General features: G+C 46.6%; 1 protein-coding gene and 2 non-coding genes across 4 annotated transcripts in view; 2 read left to right on the top strand and 1 right to left on the bottom strand.

The window, feature by feature from the left end:
- Positions 1 to 19,645, bottom strand: part of SLC9A9 (solute carrier family 9 member A9) — a 378,100-nt gene that overhangs the window by 197,767 nt on the left and 160,688 nt on the right. For both annotated transcript variants that reach the window (XM_029074247.2, XM_029074237.2), the window contains exons 8-9: positions 14,730 to 14,835; positions 6,525 to 6,613 (exon numbers count right to left, since the gene is read on the bottom strand). In XM_029074247.2, coding sequence (XP_028930080.1) covers positions 6,525 to 6,613; positions 14,730 to 14,835 — 195 coding nt within the window. The remainder of the gene's footprint in view (positions 1 to 6,524; positions 6,614 to 14,729; positions 14,836 to 19,645) is intronic.
- Positions 32 to 169, top strand: LOC114815545. Its single transcript, XR_003763333.1, has one exon. It is a non-coding gene; the product is annotated as a small nucleolar RNA SNORA7 (small nucleolar RNA).
- Positions 9,433 to 9,570, top strand: LOC114817223. The gene has a single exon (XR_003765069.1). It is a non-coding gene; the product is annotated as a small nucleolar RNA SNORA7 (small nucleolar RNA).

Genomic DNA, 19,645 nt, shown 5'->3' with positions numbered 1-19,645 from the left:
ATCCTCTATACCAAATCTGTTGTATGGTACTTTCCTCTCAGGGTTGCACCTGGAGAGTTTCCAGTACTCTACCAGTCTTGACTATGGGAGGCAGAGAGAAACAGAGGCCAACCCATTCCATTCCTTGCTTGGGCAGTGGCTAGTGAGTGGAAAACAATCTGCTACAAGTCCAAACTCCCCTGTACTGGCCAGCAGCAGCATGGGAGAGAGTCAAGGGCGGAGACTAAGGTTGCCTGCACGGATGGAGGCAGTGGTAAACCTCTTCCATATTTTTACCAAGAAAACTGTACGTATACACTACCAGAGCAATTGGAGGTGGGGCGTTCTGGGAGCGATGTGTCCATGGTGTCGCTATGGGCCGGACACTACTCGACAGCATAAGACAACAACAGACAGGTACTGCATTTACTTGCATACAATAAGCATTTAATAAATATGATTAATTGATTGATTAGGCAAATCTACTCCCCAGCCCCAGGCCACCTCTATCAGTGCCTATCACTACTGATCACTAATCATTCTCTCCTTCCTATCTCCTCCAGTCTTAAACCTTCCCCGCTCATCTGTGTGCCTGATCAACACTCAGAAAGAGATCCCAGCCCCGCACCCCCACTCCAAAATCTCGGCTCCTTACCTAGCCCTAACCCTGTCTCCACACCCCACACCCAGAGTTCCAATCAATCAACATCATCATCATCATCATCATTAATAATATTTATTGAGCACTTACTGTGCAGATTACTTGGGAGAGTATAATGCAACAGAGTTGGCAAGCATGTTCCCTGCCCACAGTGAGCTTACAGTCTAGATGGAGTGACAGACCTTAATATAAATAATTTGTAATATATCAATTAATGGTATTTATTGACCACTTCCTGTATGCAGTGCACTGTTACTAAGTGCTTGGAAGAGGTCAGTACAAAAGAATAGGCATACAGGTCCCTATCACTAAGGATTTTATTGCTAATTAGGTAGCATGGCCTAGTGGAAAAAGCATGAGTTTTAGAGTCAGTGGATCTAGGTTCTAATCACGGCTCCACCAGCTGTCTGCTGTGTGACCGAGAAGCAGTGTGGCTTAGTGGAAAGAGTAGGGGCTTGGGAGTCAGAGAACGTGAGTTCTAATTCCAGCTCTGCCACATGTCTGCTGTTTGACCTTGGGCAAGCCACTTAACTTCTCTGGGCCTCTGTTACCTGATCTGTAAAATGGGGATTAAGACTGTGAGCCCTATGTGAGACAACCTGATTACCTGGAATCTACCTCAGTGCTTAGAACAATGCTTGGCACATGATAAGCACTTAACAAATACCATTATTGTTATTATTATTGTTAATAATAACTTCTATGTGCCTCACTCAACTCAGCTGTAAAAATGGGCATTAAGACTGTCACAGTGGATCATGGACTGTGTCCAATCTGATTAGGTTGTATTTACCCCAGTGCTTTATATAATGTCTGACACATAACAAGTACTTAACAAATATCATTAAAAAAAACCCCTTAACCCTAATCCTGCCCCTATTCCAGACCTAAATCCAGACAGCAGGAACACAGCAAGAGAGGGAAGCTATTTCTCTTGGTCAGACTGTGCTTAGTGTCCTTTCTGTGCTTCTTTCTCTGGCTCAGGAGGGGTGAGAGTCTTTCAGGATAAAGGTTATCATTATTATTATTGTATTTGTTAAGCGCTTACTGTGTGCCAGGCACTGTACTAAGCACTGGCGTGGATATAAGCAAATTGTGTTGAATACAGTCCCTGTCCCCCATTGGGCTCACAGTCTTATTCCCCATTTTACAGATGAGGGAACTTGAGGCCCAGAGAAGTGAAGTGATTTGCCTAAAGGCACACAGCAGAACCAGTGGTGGAGCCTTCTGACTCTATCCACTAGACCATGCTGCTTCCCAAAGTGACTAAGGGCATGGAATGAATTGTTGCTCACAGTGTCAATAGTAGGCTGTGGCCTGGTTCTCACTACAGGGTAGGGGTGGGTTCTGAGGGTTGAGCGCAGATTACAAAGAGCCCCAAGGGCCTCCTTTTGGAGCCAGGCCCAGACCCTGGACCAGAGAGAACAGCCGGGTTACGTAAATCCTTTCTCCCTCTTAAAGTGTGTCGTTATTTCTCGGTGTTCTTTCTGTATTTGATTCTCTGGCTCAGGAGGGGTGAGAGGCCTCCTGGCCAAAGAGGGCCCTGAGTGGCTAATGGAAATGAATAATAATAATAATAATAATGGTATTTGTTAAGAGCTTATTGTGTGCCAAACACTGTTCTAAGCGCTGGGGTAGATACAAGGTACTCAGGTTGCCCCACACGGGGCTCACAGTCTTAATCCCCATTTTTCAGATGAGGTAACTGAGGCACAGAGAAGTTAAGTCACTTGCCCAAAGTCACCTAGCTGACAAGTGGCAGAGGCGGGATTAGAACCCATAACCTCTGACTCCCAAACCCAGGCTCTTTCCACTAAGCCATGCTGCTTGTCATTGAGTTGTTCTCTGCCTGCTTTAGTGCACTTAAAACCCTGAAACATCACTCCTTTCCCCTCAGCATATTCTCGATCTGCAAGTGGCACTCCCACAGTCCCCATCTATTAGTTGCCCAGACTTCATATGGGCCAATTAGGGAAGCAGGCCACCAATATGGCCCAATGGAAAGAGCACAGGCCTGGGAATAAGAGGACCTGGGTTCAAATTTCGGCTCCAACTTTTGTCTGCTGTGTGACCTTGCACAAGTATCCTTACTTCTCTGTGTCTCAGTACCCTCATCTGTAAAATGGGGATCAAGACTGGAAGCCCCACTTGGAACAGAGACTGCGTCCAACCCGATTGTTTTGTATCTACCCCAGCACTTAGTACAGTGCCTGGCACAAAGTAGGCACTTTACAAATACCAGAATTATTATTATTATATTTATCCTTATTATTATTAGGGGCCCAGCAAGGTCTGCTGCTCACAGGGCATAAGGAAGCTACTCTCTTCCATGGCCACAGATCGGAGCTGGTTTCCAAGTGAAAACCCCACTGGCAGTTTGAGTGGATAAGAGTGCCTCCCTCAAGAGGTCGGACAAGAGCACCACAGGGTCTGCTGCCAAGTGGGCAAAGGGGCATTCGCTGTTCCAGAGCAAGTGTCCGCACCAAATCCTAATCAACCATCTCGCGTGGTGACTGTGGGCTTCTTGGGGACTAGACTACAGGGTGTGCAAACCATCACCACTAATGAAAAGCAACTTTGGGGCCAGTCCTCCTGAGGGTGGGATGCCTTGGTCCTACACTCAGACAAGTCCTAGACAGGCAAATAGGATAGTGATTGCTCAGAGGCTTAATAAATAATGATAAATACTTATGGTACTTGTTAAGTGCTTACTATCAACAAGCACTGGGATAGATACAAGTTAATCAGGTTGGACACAGTCCCTGTCCCATATGGGACTCACACTCTTAATCCCCATTTTACAGATGAGGTAACTGAGGCCCAGAGAAGTGACGTGATCTGCCCAAGATCACTCAGCAGACATGTGGTGGAGTCGGGACTAGAACCCAGGTCCTTCTGATTTACAGGCCTGTGCTCTATCCACTAAGCCATGCTACTTCCCCAGCTGCTTCTCCAGGAGTGCACTGCTTACCCTGAATGGGGAAGGGCTTGAGACAAGAGAGCCCTAAAAACTGCTTGCCTCACTCCCTGATGATGAAATCCACCTATGAGTGTGTGTGTCTGTGTGTGGTGTGGTGTGCCTGAAAAGGCCATTGTGGGACCTCTAATCCCAGTCACACTGTGCACACAAAAAGGCCACTTCTTCTGCTGTTGTCATTTCTGCTGTTGCAGCTCCAGGCTCTGGGTTCTTTTTTGCCTCTCTGTCATTACATATGAAGCTTATAAATGTGGTATATAGATGTGATATATAAATAAACATAGCTTATAAACTATGTGCCAAGCACTGTATTAAACACTGGGTAGATACAAGAGAAATGGGTTAGACACAGTCCCTGTCCCAGAGTGGACACACAGTCTTAATCAAGGTTGTCCTTTCTTGCCTTAATTCTGCCCTCTCCTCTGCCCGGCAAATCTATTTCTCTTTTCTTATTGACAGCCATGCCCCTCACCCTCGTCAGTTGTTCCGGACATTTAATTCCCTCCTCAGGCTCCTTTTCCCCCCACCCCCCATCCCTCATCCCCAATGATCTGGCCATCTTCTTCATTAGGAAAATTAACCCCATCAGGTCTGAGCTCCCCAAAATCATCCCTCTTCCTCTTCCATCCCCTCTCCTCTCGGCCCCGTATTCCAACTTTCCCATCCTTCCCAGCAGTATCTGCAGAAGAGATCTCCTGCCTCCTCTCAAGTGCCACCCCCTCTACATGCACATCAGAGCCCATTCCTTCGCACTTTATAAAAACTCTTGCCCCTTCCCTCCTTCCCTCCTTAACTTCCATAGCTTCTTCCCCACTGTCTTCAAACATGCCCATACGCTCCCTATCCTTAAAAAAACCCTCCCTAGACCACACAGCCCCCTCCAGTTATCGCCCCATCTCCCTCCTACCCTTCTTCTCCAATCTCCTTGAGCAAGTCATCTACACTCACTACCTTGCATTTCTCTCCTCCGACTCTCTCCTGGACCCCCTCCAATCTGGCTTCCAACCCATTTACTCCATTGAAACTACCCTCTCAATGGTCACCCATGACCTCCTTCTTGCCAAATCCAATGGCTCCTACTCCATCTTAATCCTCCTCAACCTCTCAGCTGCCTTTGACACTGTAGACCAGCGCCTTCTCTTCAATACATTATCCAACCTTGGCTTCACAGACTCCATCCTCTCCTGGTTCCCTTCTTATGTCTTTGGTCACTCATTCTCAGTTCCCTTTGAGGGCTCCTCCTCCCCCTCCCATCCCCTAACTGTGGGGGTTCCTCATGGTTCAGTTCTATTCTATTCTCCATCTACACTCACTCCTTTGGAGAACTCATTTGCTCCCACATCTTCTACTATTATCTCTATGCAGATGTTCTATTCTCCATCTACACTCCTTTGGAGAACTCATTTGCTCCCACATCTTCAACTATTATCTCTTTGTGGATGACACCCAAATCTATATTTCCTCCCTCCAGGCTTGCATCTCCTCCTGCTTTCAGAACATCTCCACCTGGGTGTCCTCCCACCACCTAAAACTCAACATGTCCAAGGCAGAACTCCTTATCTTCCCTCTCAAACCCTGTCCTCTCCTGAACTTTCAACACAACCATCCTTCCTGTCTCACAAGCCAGCAGCTTTAATATCATCCTTGACTCTACTCTCTCATTTACCTCACAGGTCACACACCTGACAAATGGTGGAGCTAGGATTAGAACCCAAGTCCTCTGACTCCCAGGCCTTGGTCTCTTTCCAGTAGACCATGTGGCTTCTCAATGCTCCACTGTAGTGCTTGGCATATAGTAAGCACTTTAAAATTATTACCGTTATTGCTATTATATGATTATTATTAGTCCTACTACTACTAATAACAATATTAGAAGCAGCATTGCCAGGAGCACGGGACTGGAGTCAGGAGTTTAATCCCAGCTCTACTGCCTGTCTGTTATTTGGCCTTGGGCAAATCACTTAACTTCTCAGTCACTCAGTTTCCTCATCTGTAAAATGGAGATTAAGCACCCATTCTCCTTTCTTTTTAGACTTTGAGCCCCATGTGGGACAGAGATTGTGTCTTATCTGATTATCTTGTACCAACCCTAGTGCTTAGTACTGTATTTGTCTTGTCTTATTCCATTGAGTCATTTCCGACCCATAGGGACACCATGGATACATCTCTCCCAGAACGCCCCACTCTCCATCTGCAATCCTTCTGGTAGTGTATCCATACAGTTTTCTTGGTAAAAATACAGAAGTGGTTTACCATTGCCTCCTTCCATACAGTCAACTTGAGTCTCCACCTTCGACTCTTTCCCATGCCGCTGCTGCCCAGCATGTGAGTTTTGACTTGTAGAAGATTGCCTTCCACTTGCTAGCCACTGCCCAAGTTAGGAATGGAATGGGTTAGGCCTCTGTTTGACATTCCCCCCTGTAGCCGAGACTGGTAGAGTACTGGAAATTCTCCAGGGGTGACCCTGGAGGGGCACAGTACTTGTCACTTAATAAGAATTTAAGAAACATTACAATAAATGATTAATCACCTTCCCTCTCCCTTGGTCTGGACCAATAGCATCTGATGCAGATCTCTTGGGATGATGACAATAATAGCAATACTAGGTATACTGGAAAATTATGACTTTTTCTGGAAAAGTCACAACGGCTTAAATTTCTTTCAGCATCAATGGAACTGTGTGTGAGTGTGAATCAGTCAGTCAGTCAATCATATATATTGAGTGCTTGCAATGTGCAGAGCATCGTACTAAGTGCTTGGGAGAGTACACCGTAACAATAAACAGACATATAACAATAAACAGACACATTCCCTTCCCACCACAAGATTACAGCCTAGAAAATTGGCCATTTCCTGGTCTCTCTGAGGGATGAGAGAGCCATCAGTTGGAGGTTCCTCCTGGCTTACCTGTTTGGTCCTCAGTTTGGAATCTGGAGACAGGTTATTGTAGGTGTAGTGAGCCTGTGTGACCCCACAGAAGAGGACAGCCACGATTCCTGAAAGGTAAAGAAAGACTGGGGTCAGGGATCAGCTTGAGTTGATATTTAGTCCTCCTTGGTCCTGGACGAAGGGTGTGGGCAACTGGTTGTCTGGGAAAACCCTCACTGCCTACCCCTTGACACACACACAAAGAGAAGCAGCACGGCCTAGTGGATAGAGCCTGGGAATCAGAAAGACCTGGGCTCTAATCCCAGCTCCGTCACTTGTCTGCTGTGTGACCTTGGGCAAATCACTTCACTTCTCTGGGCCTCAGCTACCTCATCTGTAAAATATCAATTAAGACTAGGAGCCCTATGTGGGACGGGGACTGTGTCCAACCCAATTTGCTTGTATCCACCCCAGAGCTTTAGTATGATGTCTGGCACATAGTAAGCACTTAACAAATGACATTAAAATAAAAGAGTTAGATGGGGTTAGTAGTGTTCAAAGTAATCACTCTCTCTAAAAGTTTCCTGCTTCCCATGGACCCACACACTGGGGATTCTTCCCGAAGGAACGAAGGAACGTTTAATGAGCTGGATTCTTGATCCCAGGCCCCGAGGGATGCACCCTGGGAGGGGGATGTGGGAAAGTCTGACTTGTGGGCCCCCCTCCCCTCTCTTCCCGCAGGCAGCAAGTGTGCTGAGGCAGGAGCCAGGGACTCCTTGCTCTTTCTGTACACGTTCATTTCCCAATTAATTCACTGGGAGCAGGCTGGTCAAGAGGAAGGAGTCCAGGCCTAGGAGTCAGAGAACCTGGGTTCTAATCATGGATTTGCCACTTGCCTCCTGTGTAACCTTGGGCATGTCATTTAACTTTTCTGTGCTTCATTTCCTCATCTGTGAAATGGGGAGTCAATCCCTGTTCTTCCTCCTACTTAGACTATGAGACCTATGTGAGGCAGGGACTGTATCTGACCTGATTATTTTTTATCTATCCCAGGGCTTAGAACAGGTCTTGACAAATAGTAAGTACTTAATAAATACCTAATTGTTATTATTATTACTGACACCACAAGTCATCAATGGGACAGCCATCCTTAGCACTTATTTATTTCATTCCCTTCTCAGCACTTATGTACATATGTAGATATTCAGTGATTTACTCAATTTTCTCACCCTGACAAATCCATACTACTCCCCCTTATATCCTTACTCTTCCTCCTTCTCCTACCACCTGAAAATACATTTTTGTCTTTTGGTTTTCCTCATTGGATTGCACGCTCCTTGAGGGCAGAGGAAGCATGTCTTGCTGCTGTTGTAAACTCCCAAGTGCTTAGTACAGCACTTCATCCGCAGTTGGAACTCAAATACCACCAGGGGATTCGTGATCCCTGTCCCAAGTCTGTCTTCAACCCAGTAGGCAAAACACACTGGCAAATAGTTACTCGCCCACAGCCTGGTTGCTCTGGCCAGTTTGACTTATTTTACTAATGGGCACAGCCTGGCAGATACTGGGGAGCGTGCAGTAAGTGAAATGATTGCCAGCCCTAACCAGTGAGACTTGAGTATTCATTTTCAAGATTGGAAACAATATGAACACTCCCAAGCATACAAGAACAGCTGCAGTGCTCTTTGACTCTGCTAATTCTGTTGCATTGTACTCTTCCAAGGGCTAAATACATAGTAATAATAGATTGGTTGATTGACCCATGCTCCTTTCTTCCATGGGAAGAAATATTCCCCAGAATATTTGCTATATTCTCACCATATTCCTCCATCAGAGAACTGTTCTGTTATAAACACAGCTCAGGAAGCTCAGAATGGAGGTGGAGAAGGAACAGAGAAGGCAACTAGTAGAAGGAGGGGGGAGTGCAGCAGCATGAAGACAGACCCAAGGGGACACATCTGTCAACTTTGTTATTAGAGTACTTTCCCAAGCACTTAGTACAGTGCTCTGCACACAGTAAGTGCTCAATAAGTACCACTGATAGATTGAAAGGGTTAGGACTCTCCATACTGGAAAAGCTGAGAGCTATCTGACAGCGAACCATGTGTATAGGGTGAATCCTGAATTGCAATTCACCATAAACCCCACCGTTGAGACAAGCGACACCCCCTGGAGCTGGAAGGTGGAATGTTGGAAACCTACTGAAGTGAATACTTCTGTACCCAATGAATGGCAAACATATGCAAATACAGGAAGTTGTACAGCCAGAAATTATCAGCAAGTTTCGGAGGCATTTGGATAGAGCTATGGATGGGTGGTTCACTCTGGGCTAGAGCCCAGGAGGGCGAAATTAGAGGGGTTGGGAAGTCCATCCTTAACCCATGATGGGGGGGTGGGAGTGTCCACCTTGGCAACCTACATCCAATTCTTACAAGCAACCTGTTTGCCCTGTTGGAGACAGAAAACTGGGCTTGGTGGATGGGGCTTAAGTAGGATTGGAGCTCAGTATAGTCTGATCTGGAAGGGGCTATGAGCTCCCTCCCCAAAGTTCAATGTTGGACAAAATCAACTGTGGTAGAACAAGTTAGATCTGGTCAGCTATCTAGGGCAAAGTGATAGATAGGAGTTGGCCATACAGTCAAGGACAAGATGAAGCAAAGGTCTAGACCTCGGGTTTGATAATCGTGCTGGTAGACCTTGGGCAAGGTATTGGCTTGATTCCCCAGTCCCGCCTAGCCTTCTTTTTTCATTCATTCATTTGTATTTATTGAGCGCTTACTTTGTGCAGTGCACTGTACTAAGCGCTTGGCAAGTACAATTCGGCAGAATAGAGACAATCCCTACCCAATAACTGGCTCACAGTCTAGAAAGGGGAGACAGATAACAAAACAAAACAAGGTGACACAAAATGATAGTAATTGTAATAGTAAATGGTACCTTTTAAGCTCCCCTCTCAGGGTCACACCTGGAGAGTTTCCAGTACTCTACCAGTCTCTGCTACAGGAGGGAGAGTCAAGCAGAGGCATACCCGATCCATTCCTAGCTTGGGCAGTGGCTAGCGAGTGGAAGGCAATCTGCTACAAGTCAAAACTCACCCGTGCTGGGCAGCAACGGCATGGGAGAGAGTCGAGGGCAGAGAGTCGAGTTTACCGTGTGGAAGTAGGCAACGGTAAACCACTTCTGTACTTTTACCAAGAAAACTCTATGGATACACTACCAGAATGATTGTAGATGGAGAGCGGGGTATTCTGGGAGAGATTTGTCTGTGGTGTTGCTATGGGTCAGAAATGACTTGATGGCATAAGACAAGACCTGCTTAAGTGCTTACTAAGTACCAAGTATTCAACTAAGTGCTGGGGTAGATACAAAATAATTTGACATGGGGTTTATGAGGGTGTAAGAGTGACAGCCTAAGAGGGTGTAAAATTTAATCTCCCTTCTGCAGATGAGGAAACTGAGGCACAGGGAAGTTAAGTGATTTGCCCAAGGTCAGGTAGATGGCAACTGGCGGAGTCGGGATTAGAACCCGGGTCCTCTGACTCTCAGGTCTCTGCTCCTTCCACTAGGCCAAGCTGCTCAAATGATGATTGAAAACATTTGTGCCATTCACAGAGGCAAATCTGTCACAAATTCTGGCTTTGTTGGAGAGAAATGGCATATGGATGAGCTCTTGTGATGAAGGCCATGCAGGCGTGAGGAAATGAATGATGGGACCGGTATGTAACTGGCTCCTGTGTGCCTTGAGATAATCTCTCACTTGTCTGAGATGCGATGGGTTGGATAGCAAATTCCTCTGGATGCATATTACTGAGAGAGTAACAGCCGATTATGGGAAACTCGGGGTGGGCAGCCTGTTTGGAAATGCATTTCATTCTGGCTCTATTAGCAGGTCAACAAGAGAGGCTTTGAGCCTTCTGATTAGCAAAGTCACAAATGCTGCTTACGCCCGAAGTGTCTGATATTTGTCCTGGGCTGCTGGATTTGTTGTGTCAAAATTGGGGCTTCTAGAGGCCAGAGAGACGACAGTATGTGGAGAGTGAGGGGATATTCATAGAGGCCAGTGAAGGCTGCCCCTAACATGGATTTAGACCACAAAATAACAATAATGATAATAATGATAATTATGGTATTTGTTAAGAGCTTACTACGTGCCAAGCACTGTTCTAAGTGTTGGGGTAGATACAAGGTAATCAGGTTGTCCTACATGGGGCTGACAGTCTTAATCCCCATTTTACAGTTCAGGTAACTGAGGCACAGAGAAGATAAGTGGCTTGCCCAAAGTCACACAGCTGACAAGTGGCAGAGGTGGCATTAGAACCCATATCCTCTGATTCCCAAGCCCATGCTGCTTTCCAATAGCCATGCTGTTCCCAATAATAATAGCAATAATATTGGCATCTGTTAAGCACTATAGTAAGCTTGGGGTAGATACAAATTCATCAGGCCAGACAAAGTCCCAGTCCCATATGGGACTCACAGCATGTGTAGGCAGGAGATCAGATGTTAATTTCCCATTTTACAGAAGAAGAAACCAAGACACAGAGAAGGTGACTGGTGCAAAGTCAAAGAGTAGATAAATGGAGAACACAGAATTAGAACCCAGACCCTTTGACTCCCAGGTCTATGCTCTTTCCACCAGGGCACATGGTTTGTTGTGTTGGTCAATTCTTTTGTGTCCAAGGCCCTGGAGCAGTCATTTCAGTCATAATACTAGCTCTGCCCCTTGTCTTCTATGTGACCTTGGGAAAGACACTTCGCTTTTCCGGGCCTCAGTTACCTCATCTGTAAAATGGGGGTAAAGACTGTGCGGTCCATGTGGCACAGGGAAACCTAGCTAGCTTGTATCCACTCTAGAGCTTAGTATTGTGCCTGGCACATACTAAGCACTTCACAAATACCATTTCCCCGCCTAGAATGTAAGCTCTTGTGGGCAGAGAACATGTCTAACTGACTCTGTCATACTGTACTATCCCAAGCGCTTAGTGCAGTTCTCTGCACACAGTAAGCGTTCAGTAAATATTATCGACTGATATCCCCATTTGGATTTTTAGTTTCCGTATCCCTTTCTTAGCATACGTGGTTGCAGTAGATTAGTCTCATCCTAGCCTCTCTTGTTTGCTGGTGTGAACGGCTCATTCTGGGCTTGCTCTGTAGCTCGTATTCTGTCAGGCTTCAGGAACTGTCTGTGGAAACCACAGCTCAGTGAATACCTGGCACCCGGGGGAGAAGGCAAGCCTGCAGGCTGCGTCCGTGCTTCCAGCCAGAGGGAAAAGCAGGCACATGCAGTGGGTCCTGTGTTTCTATAGGAACAGCTGCACGGAGGTGCACCCAGCCCAGCCGAATGAACGCAATCCCATTGCCCGTCAGCCTGCCTGAGTCCAGATGAGCACTTGGACACTCCTCGATTCGTCCTGGGTTGGTGAAAGTCGGATATTTGTTGGCCAACTGTGAGCCCCATGTGGGACAGGGACTGTATCCTGCCTAATTAACTTGTACCTTCCCCAGCACTTAGAACAGTGCATGACACGTAGTAAGCGTTTACCAAATGCCATTAAAAAGAAAAATAAAAAGATGACTTTTGAAGGGGGACAGATCTTTCTGGCTTCTTCCTCCTGTATCATTTATCTGCTCTTCCCTGAAAATTTCCCCATTATTTTCCTCCACTTGCCAGCTATCCCACCAACTCCCACTCCTCTCTCCTTCCCCAATTGTAAGCTTATTTTGGGCAGAGAATATGTCTGCTAATTCTGTTGTACTGAACTCTCCCCAGTGCTTAGTACAGTGCTCTGCACATAGTAAGGGCTCAATGAATATTACTGATTGATTGTGCCCTGATTAAATGGGAGATTTCCTGTTATAAACAATAAAAAATCCAGGGACCACTCTCTCCACTCCCCACTCCACCAAGAGTGTTTGCAGCCTGATGAGTGTGCCAGCCTTATTTACATGCCACAGGGCAGCTGTGGACCAGGGCGGGGGCGAGGCAGGGTTGCGTGTAGTTGTCTCTTGCCAGCAGCCAGGTTATGGTTGGCCGCACGCTCTGCCCCTCAAGTCAGAGACGTTCAGAATAAATCAAATGATCATCATCAAATTAGCCTGAGCTGAAAGGAGCTCGGAGTTGTGGGAATTAGTGACTCTTGCAAGCTGAGGTGTTTATAAAGAGCCTCCTTCCTCCTGGAAGGTATGGGCCAGGAAATGCGAACAGCTCAGAGGCCAGGTGGGTTCCTTTCGCTTATCTTAGGGTACCCAGCTTTGGGGGCCACTGGGCTGGGGTTGGTAACGAGAGTTTGGCTCCATTGATAGGGTGCCCTGGGAGAGTGGGACGAGTTGGCAATGGCACCTAGTGGGTAAGGACTCTGTCTGCTGTCAAGATAGCATGTCTACTGAGGGAATCAACTATTAAAGCAAGAGGGTCCCTCCCAGGGATCCTGCAATAATTATAACAATAGAGGTATTTGTCAAGAGCTTACAATGCCCCAGGCACTGTTCTAAGCACTGGGGTGGATACAAGCAAATCAGGTCGGACACAGTTGTTCTTTCAGGGCAGCTGAGAATTGACCTGTCTAGAGGGCTGGCTCTCCACGGTAAGTGAGAGGGGGCAGCCACCTCCAAGTTCACCATCAAAGTGGGGGGGTGGACAGGAAGTGACAATCCAGAAGGGCCCAGTCTCCTTCCTCATCTGTCAAATGGGGATTAAGACTGTGAGCCCCACGTGGAACAATCTGATCACATTGTACCCCTCCAGTACCTAGAACAGTGCTTGGCACATAGTAAGCACTTAACAAATACCATCATTGTTATTATTATTATTGTATCTATCCCAGTGCTTAGAACAGTGCTTGGCACATAGTAAGTGCTTAACGAATACCATCATTATCATTATTATTATTGTTATCATTATTATTCAGCCCAAGTGGGAAGCAGGGTCTGGGGTAATGAGGACCTGTCAGACTGAGGTCTCGAGCGAGGGGACAGAGGGGCGTGGGTCTCCTTGGAGGAACACTCTAGATTAAGGGATTTGGGTGGCCTCAGTATAGAGCATATAGTGTCGCATGCATTCCACGCATCTGCCCTAAGGAGGGGCAGTCAAATTCCTGGCTGCAGCCAAGGTGACCGACTGCAGGCTTTGCTTGGCCCTCTAGCCCTGGTGAAGCCCACTTGGGGCTGCCTGCCATCATCCAAGCCAGAGAGGGGAAGGATTAAGGAGGAAGAATGCAGTCTCAACCTGCACCATGGTTCAGGGCCCACACTGCAGCATGAATGGCCTCATTTCCCAGGACCAGTAGACCAGGCTGATGCCCTGTCCACTCCGTGATTCTTCTTGAATCCTCTCTCCATTACAAGGTTCATCAGGTCCCTGATTACTGCCATCCTGCTGATCCTCCTCCTCCTCTTCCTCCTCCTTTTCCTTCTCCTCCCCTTTCTCCTCTTCCTCCTCATCTTCTTCCACTTTTCCTCTTCCTCCAACTTCCTCCTCCTCCTCTCCTCCTTTTCCTCCTTTTCCTCATCTCCTCCTTCTCCTCTTCCTCCTTTTCCATCTCCTCTTGTTCTCCTTCTCCACTTCTCCTGCTCCTCTTGCTCTTCTTGGTACTTGTTAAGCACTTACTATGTGCCAGGAACTATACTAAGCTCTGGAGCAGATACAAGCTAATTGGGTTGGAAGCATTCCCTATTCTTCATAGAACTCACAGTCTTAATCCCCATTTTACCTTATAGATGTGGGAACTGAGGGACAGAGCAATGAAATGATTTGCCCAAGGTCAAGCAGACAAGCAGTAGGACTGGGATTAGAACTCAGGTCCCTCTAATTCCTAGGCCTGTGCTTAACCCACTAGGCCACTTTGCTTCTCTAAGTGGTTTCCCATTGCTTAAAACAGTGCTTTGCATAGAGTGGATAATAAATACTACTATTACTCTATTAAGTTTGGCTTAATGATTAGAGTACAAGCCTGGGAGTCAAAAGAACTCTAATTCCATCTCTGCCACATGTCTGCTGTGTGACCTTGGACAAGTCATTTAGCAACTCTGGGCCTCAGTTGCCTCTTCTGTAAAACGGGGATTAAGACTGTGAGCCTCATGTGAGACAGGGACTGTGTCCAACCTGATTAACTTGTATCTACCCCAGTGCTTAGAACAGTGCTCAGCACATAGTAAGTGCTTAACAAGTACCATAATTATTATTACTATTAGTACTTTTATATTATTATGTCAGACACACAAACACACACACACACACACACTTACCTGTTAGACCAGCTGCCTCCGCAGACAGAAAGGCACTCCAGGACAACAGGAAAAACAGGCCCGTTTCCAGCATGGGGAACTCACACAGCTTTGTGAACTTGGTCAGGTGGCGAGGAAGGCTAAGGAAAACCACAGCTGCACTTCAACCTGCCTCCTTAGTGGTAAAACCCCATGAGGGAGGGCAGAGCCAGGAGGCTGGGCTTCTGGGCTCATTGTAGAGGCCAGTCTCCGTCTGGGCACATCTGCTGCTGTGTGTCCGTGGGCTCAACTGCATTTCACTGAATTGTACTTTCCAAGTGCTTAGCACAGTCCTCTGCACACAATAAGTGCTCAATATATATGATTGATTGAATTTATTAATTAATGAGCCAAACTGATAACTGCCAAGATGCTCCCAGGATATAAGGCTATGTGTGACCCCATCCCTGATGATTATGGTATTTGTTAAGTGTTTACTATGTACCAGGCACTGTACTAAGGGTTGAGGCACTGTACTCTGGGTCAGTCCCACAGTCCATCCATCTCAGAATTCTCTTTGAAAGAGATACCTGGACTGGTCATCCTCATGTTCTACCAGCCTCATAACTACTGCCAGCCTCCAGCACCTTCTTTACCTGGTTTTATCCCTGGTTGTTCTTGAACTTGGATCTCAGCTAGGAGACTGGATCCCTTGAACAAGAGAAGGGAATCGCTCAGGATGATTGTCAGTCTGAGCAGAGGGAGGCGCTGCTGCTGCAATTTCTCTGTGATTTCTCTGTCAGTCTCTCCCTCTAGACTGTAAATTCCTTGTGGGCAGGGAATGTTTCTGTTTATTGTAATATTGTACTCTTCTAAGAGCTTACTACAGTGTTTTGCACACAGTAGGCCCTTAATAAATGAGATTGAATGAATGAATGATGGGAGTGGGCCTGGCTGGACCAGGGGCCAGCCTAACTGGTGCACTGGCTAGAGCCCAGGCCCCTTCCTCTTCCACGTAGCTGACTCCAATCTGCAGCAGCTGGCAAAAACCCATCCAGCAAAAACGTTCAGTTCATGTTTTCCCACTCTTCAAGAATCTCCAGTGGTTGCCTATCGACCTCCATATTAAACAGAAACTCCTTACCTTCAGCTTTAAAGCACTCAGTCACCTCACTCCCTCTTACCTCAACTCCCTGCTGTCCTACTATAAACCAGCCCCCAAACCTTGCTGCTCTAAAGCCAACCTACTTGCTGTACCTTTATTTTGTCCATCTCTCTGCAGACCTCTTGCCCATGTCCTGCCTCTGCCTCTTCCTCTTCATAATCAATAGACAATTACTCTCTCCACCTTCAAAGTCTTACTGAAGCAAATGTCCTGCAAGAGACCTTCCCTGACCAAGCCCTCATTTCCTCTTTTCCCATTCCCTTCTGGGTCACCCTGATTTGATCCCTTTGTTCATCCCCCTCCTCCCAGGCCCACAGCACTTATGTACATATTCAAAATTTATTTATTTCTATTAATGTCTGTCTCCCCACTAGACTGTGAGCTCATTGTGGGCAGGGAATGTGACTGTTTATTGTCATACTGTACTCTCCCAAGAGCTTAGTACAGTAGTCTGCACACAGTAAGCACTCAGCAAAAGCGATTGATTAATTGACTGATTGATTGATTGACTGACTGACCCTCTAGGCCCCAATGGCACATCCCCATGAGCCAAATGGGAGACAGCTACTGGCCCTGGAAACTATGCTGTTTTTCTCAGACCACATTAGGCAATGTCCCTTGCAGAAGGGGCGGATGTAGCTCACTGTTCAGGTATTGGGAAGAACATGGATAAAGGAGGCCTCCAGCAAACAGCAGAGGAAACTCCAAAGCCCAACATATCTGGCTTAATGGATAGACCATGGGTCTGGGAGTCAGAAGGACCTGTTGTTCTAATCCTAGCTTTATTACCTGTCTTCTGGGTGTGCCCTTGGGGAGCAGCATGGCATAGTGGAGAGAGCAAGGGCCTGGGAATCAGAAGGTCCTGAGTTCTAATCCTTGCTCCACTACTTTTTTTGCTGTGTAACCTTGAGCAAGTCACTTTGCCTCTCTGTGCCTCAATTATCTCATCTGTAAAATGGGCATTGAGACCGTGAGCCCCACATGAGACAGCGACTGTGTCTAACCCAATTTGCTTATATCCACCCCAGGTCTTAGAATAGTTCCTGAAACATAGTAAGCCCAAAACAAATATAATTATTATTATTTTTATCTTCTCTGTACCTCAGTTACCTCATTGTTAAAATGGGGATTAAGACTATGAGCTTCATGTGGGACACGGACCGCATCCAACCCAATTAGCTTGTATCTACCCCAGAACTTAGTACAGTGCCTGGCACATGGTAAGTGCTTAACAAATACCATTAAAAAAAAAAATGGATCATGCAGGACCAGAACAGGGTGTTGAGAGCCCACTGTGGGTGATGGACAATTGTCATGAGCCATCAGCACAGAGTAGGGAGGAAGGAGGGGCTTAAGCCAACAGGGAATGTCACTGTTTATTGTTGTATTGTACTTTCCCAAGTGCTTAGTACAGTGCTCTGCACACCGTAAGCATTCAATAAACTCAATTGAATGAATTCATGAATTGGACAGAGTCAAGGGGGCAGAGCTGCAAATGACCCCAGACTTGCCAAGGGGCGGCTGCAACTTCAAACTCAGGAGCAGCATCTATGTATGTGTGTGTGCGTAGTGTGTGTGCATGTTTATGCACACTCGGTGCTGAAGGGAGTAGAGATCAACCAGCTTTCCTTTCCCAGTTGTACCTTGCACTCGAAAATCCCTCTGATGGAAAAAAGGCCAGTGGGGCCTCACAGCCTGGCTACTTTGTGCAAGTAAAAATGTTGTCTTTTGATGTGTTGTCATGTTTGATTTTTGCAGTGCCTGGAACCGTTTTCATTTTTGTCTCCTTGTCTCTCGATCCTTATGAAACTTCTGCTCAAAAAGAACTGCTCTGTTCCTGATGGTGTTGCGCCACACTGTACTATCCTTGGCTACTGACTCCCAGTTTTCAGCTGGGTTACAGCATTGTCTGAGCCTTAGTTATAGAGTCTTTAAAATGTTTCCTCTACTCTCTCTTTTTTTTTAATGCTATTTGTTCAAGGCTCACTATGCGCCAGGTACTGTAGTAAGTGCTGGGGTAGATACAAGCTAATCAAGTTGGAAACAGTCCATGTACCATATGGAGCTCAGGGTCTTAAACCCATTTTACGGGTAAGGTAACTGAGGCCCAGAGGAGTGAAGTGACATGCCCAAGATCACACAGCCGGCAAATGGCAAAGCTGGGATTTGGACCCAGGTCCTTCTGGCACTTAGGACCGTGCTTTCTCCACTAGGCCATGCTGTTTCTTTGATAATGGTATTTGTTAAGTGCTGGGGTATGTCTAAGATAATCAGGTCCCACACGGGGCTCACAGTCTAAATAGGAGTGAGAACAGGTATTGAATCCCCATTTTTCAAAAGAGGGAAGTGGGCACAGAGAAGTTAAGTGACTTGCCCAAGGTCACACAACAGACATGTGGCAGAGTCAGAATTAGAACCCAGGTTCTCTGATTCCCAGGCCCAGGCCCTTTCCTCTAGACCATGCTCCTGGATTTTGGTTTCCCAAAATCAGCTCTCTGAAAAGCATTTGTTTGGATATCTTGTCCTGCTGTCATTCATTTTCTTCACCTGTCTGTCCGAGTATAGCTATGTTGTCTTCTGTGGTGTGACCTCCAAGGGTCTAGTCATCAGTCAATCAATGGCATTTATGGAGTATTCACTGCACTAAGAATTTGGGAGAGTCCAGTACAACAGAGTTGGTAAATATGTTCCCTGAGCAATTCTGGAATGGCTGATCATTCCATGTATCTACCCCAGCACTTGGTAAGGTGCCTGAAACATAGAACTCACTTAACAAATACCACAATTTTGTTGGATGTGGCATCCAGATTTCAAGTCATGGAGCAAGTTGGACAGCGCTATAGCTCTGGAACAAAATACCATGCTGCCACCCCACTCTGAGAGGCAATCTTGCAAAGGATGGGCTGGTCTACTTGATTCAGTTTGCCATTTCCTTGTCTACCAGTGCATCATTGGTCAGCGTGCTTTCTAAGTAACATAATTCTGTGGTTCTTTCAAATGAAAAGACCTTTCTGTGTTTCTGCCTCTTTCTTCCTTCAGTCTTTATCCTCATTTATGCTCACATGCACATTTGTATCTTTATGTGCCAGAGGTATTTTTCAAGAGAGTTTAGACAGACCACATTATTGCTTTGAAAACATAGACCTTGGGAGCCCGTCACTGGGCAGAGATTGTCTCTATCTGTTGCCGAATTGTACATTCCAAGCGCTTAGTACAGTGCTCTGCACATAGTAAGCGCTCAATAAATACTATTGAATGGATGAATGAATTTCCCCTGAAGCTTAGCGCCATTCCCTTCCTGCTCAGCCACTGAGGGGGCAAGGAGCGTAGGGGGAGAATGAGGTTACAACTCCAAAGTATTCAGGGACACCCCTAGTCTTAGCCCAGACAGAGTTGTGGGAACTAAACCACAGCCCACATTGAGCATGCCCCAGCCCAGATGTGTCCATCTAAGCCCTAGCAGTGAGCCAGGATGCTAAGGGGCAGTGCGCAATAGGCAGGCTGGTTGAAATATAATGGTTCTAATGCCAGTACCTGGGGGTGTTTTTCTAACTTGGCTCACAGTGACTTGACATGGGGAAGTTCCAGCTGTGATATTTGGTCATCCCCCTAAAAGGAGGGGCTGGAGGCCGGGGGAGGTGTCCAAGTCCAGCCTGAAATTAGGACTTGCTGACTGGACTCTTCCTTCTAGGAAACAGCTGCTCGAGACCGGTTCAAAACAAGGTCAGGGGGCCAGAGCACTCTTCCTTTACCTCAGCCTTGGTCTGCACTGCCTGACTGACTGCTTTGCACA

This window comes from Ornithorhynchus anatinus, chromosome 1 (assembly GCF_004115215.2).
Source record: "Ornithorhynchus anatinus isolate Pmale09 chromosome 1, mOrnAna1.pri.v4, whole genome shotgun sequence".
Taxonomy (NCBI): Eukaryota; Metazoa; Chordata; class Mammalia; order Monotremata; family Ornithorhynchidae; genus Ornithorhynchus; species Ornithorhynchus anatinus.
Note: the sequence above shows the minus strand (reverse complement) of the source record. Positions and strands in the feature narration are given on the sequence as shown.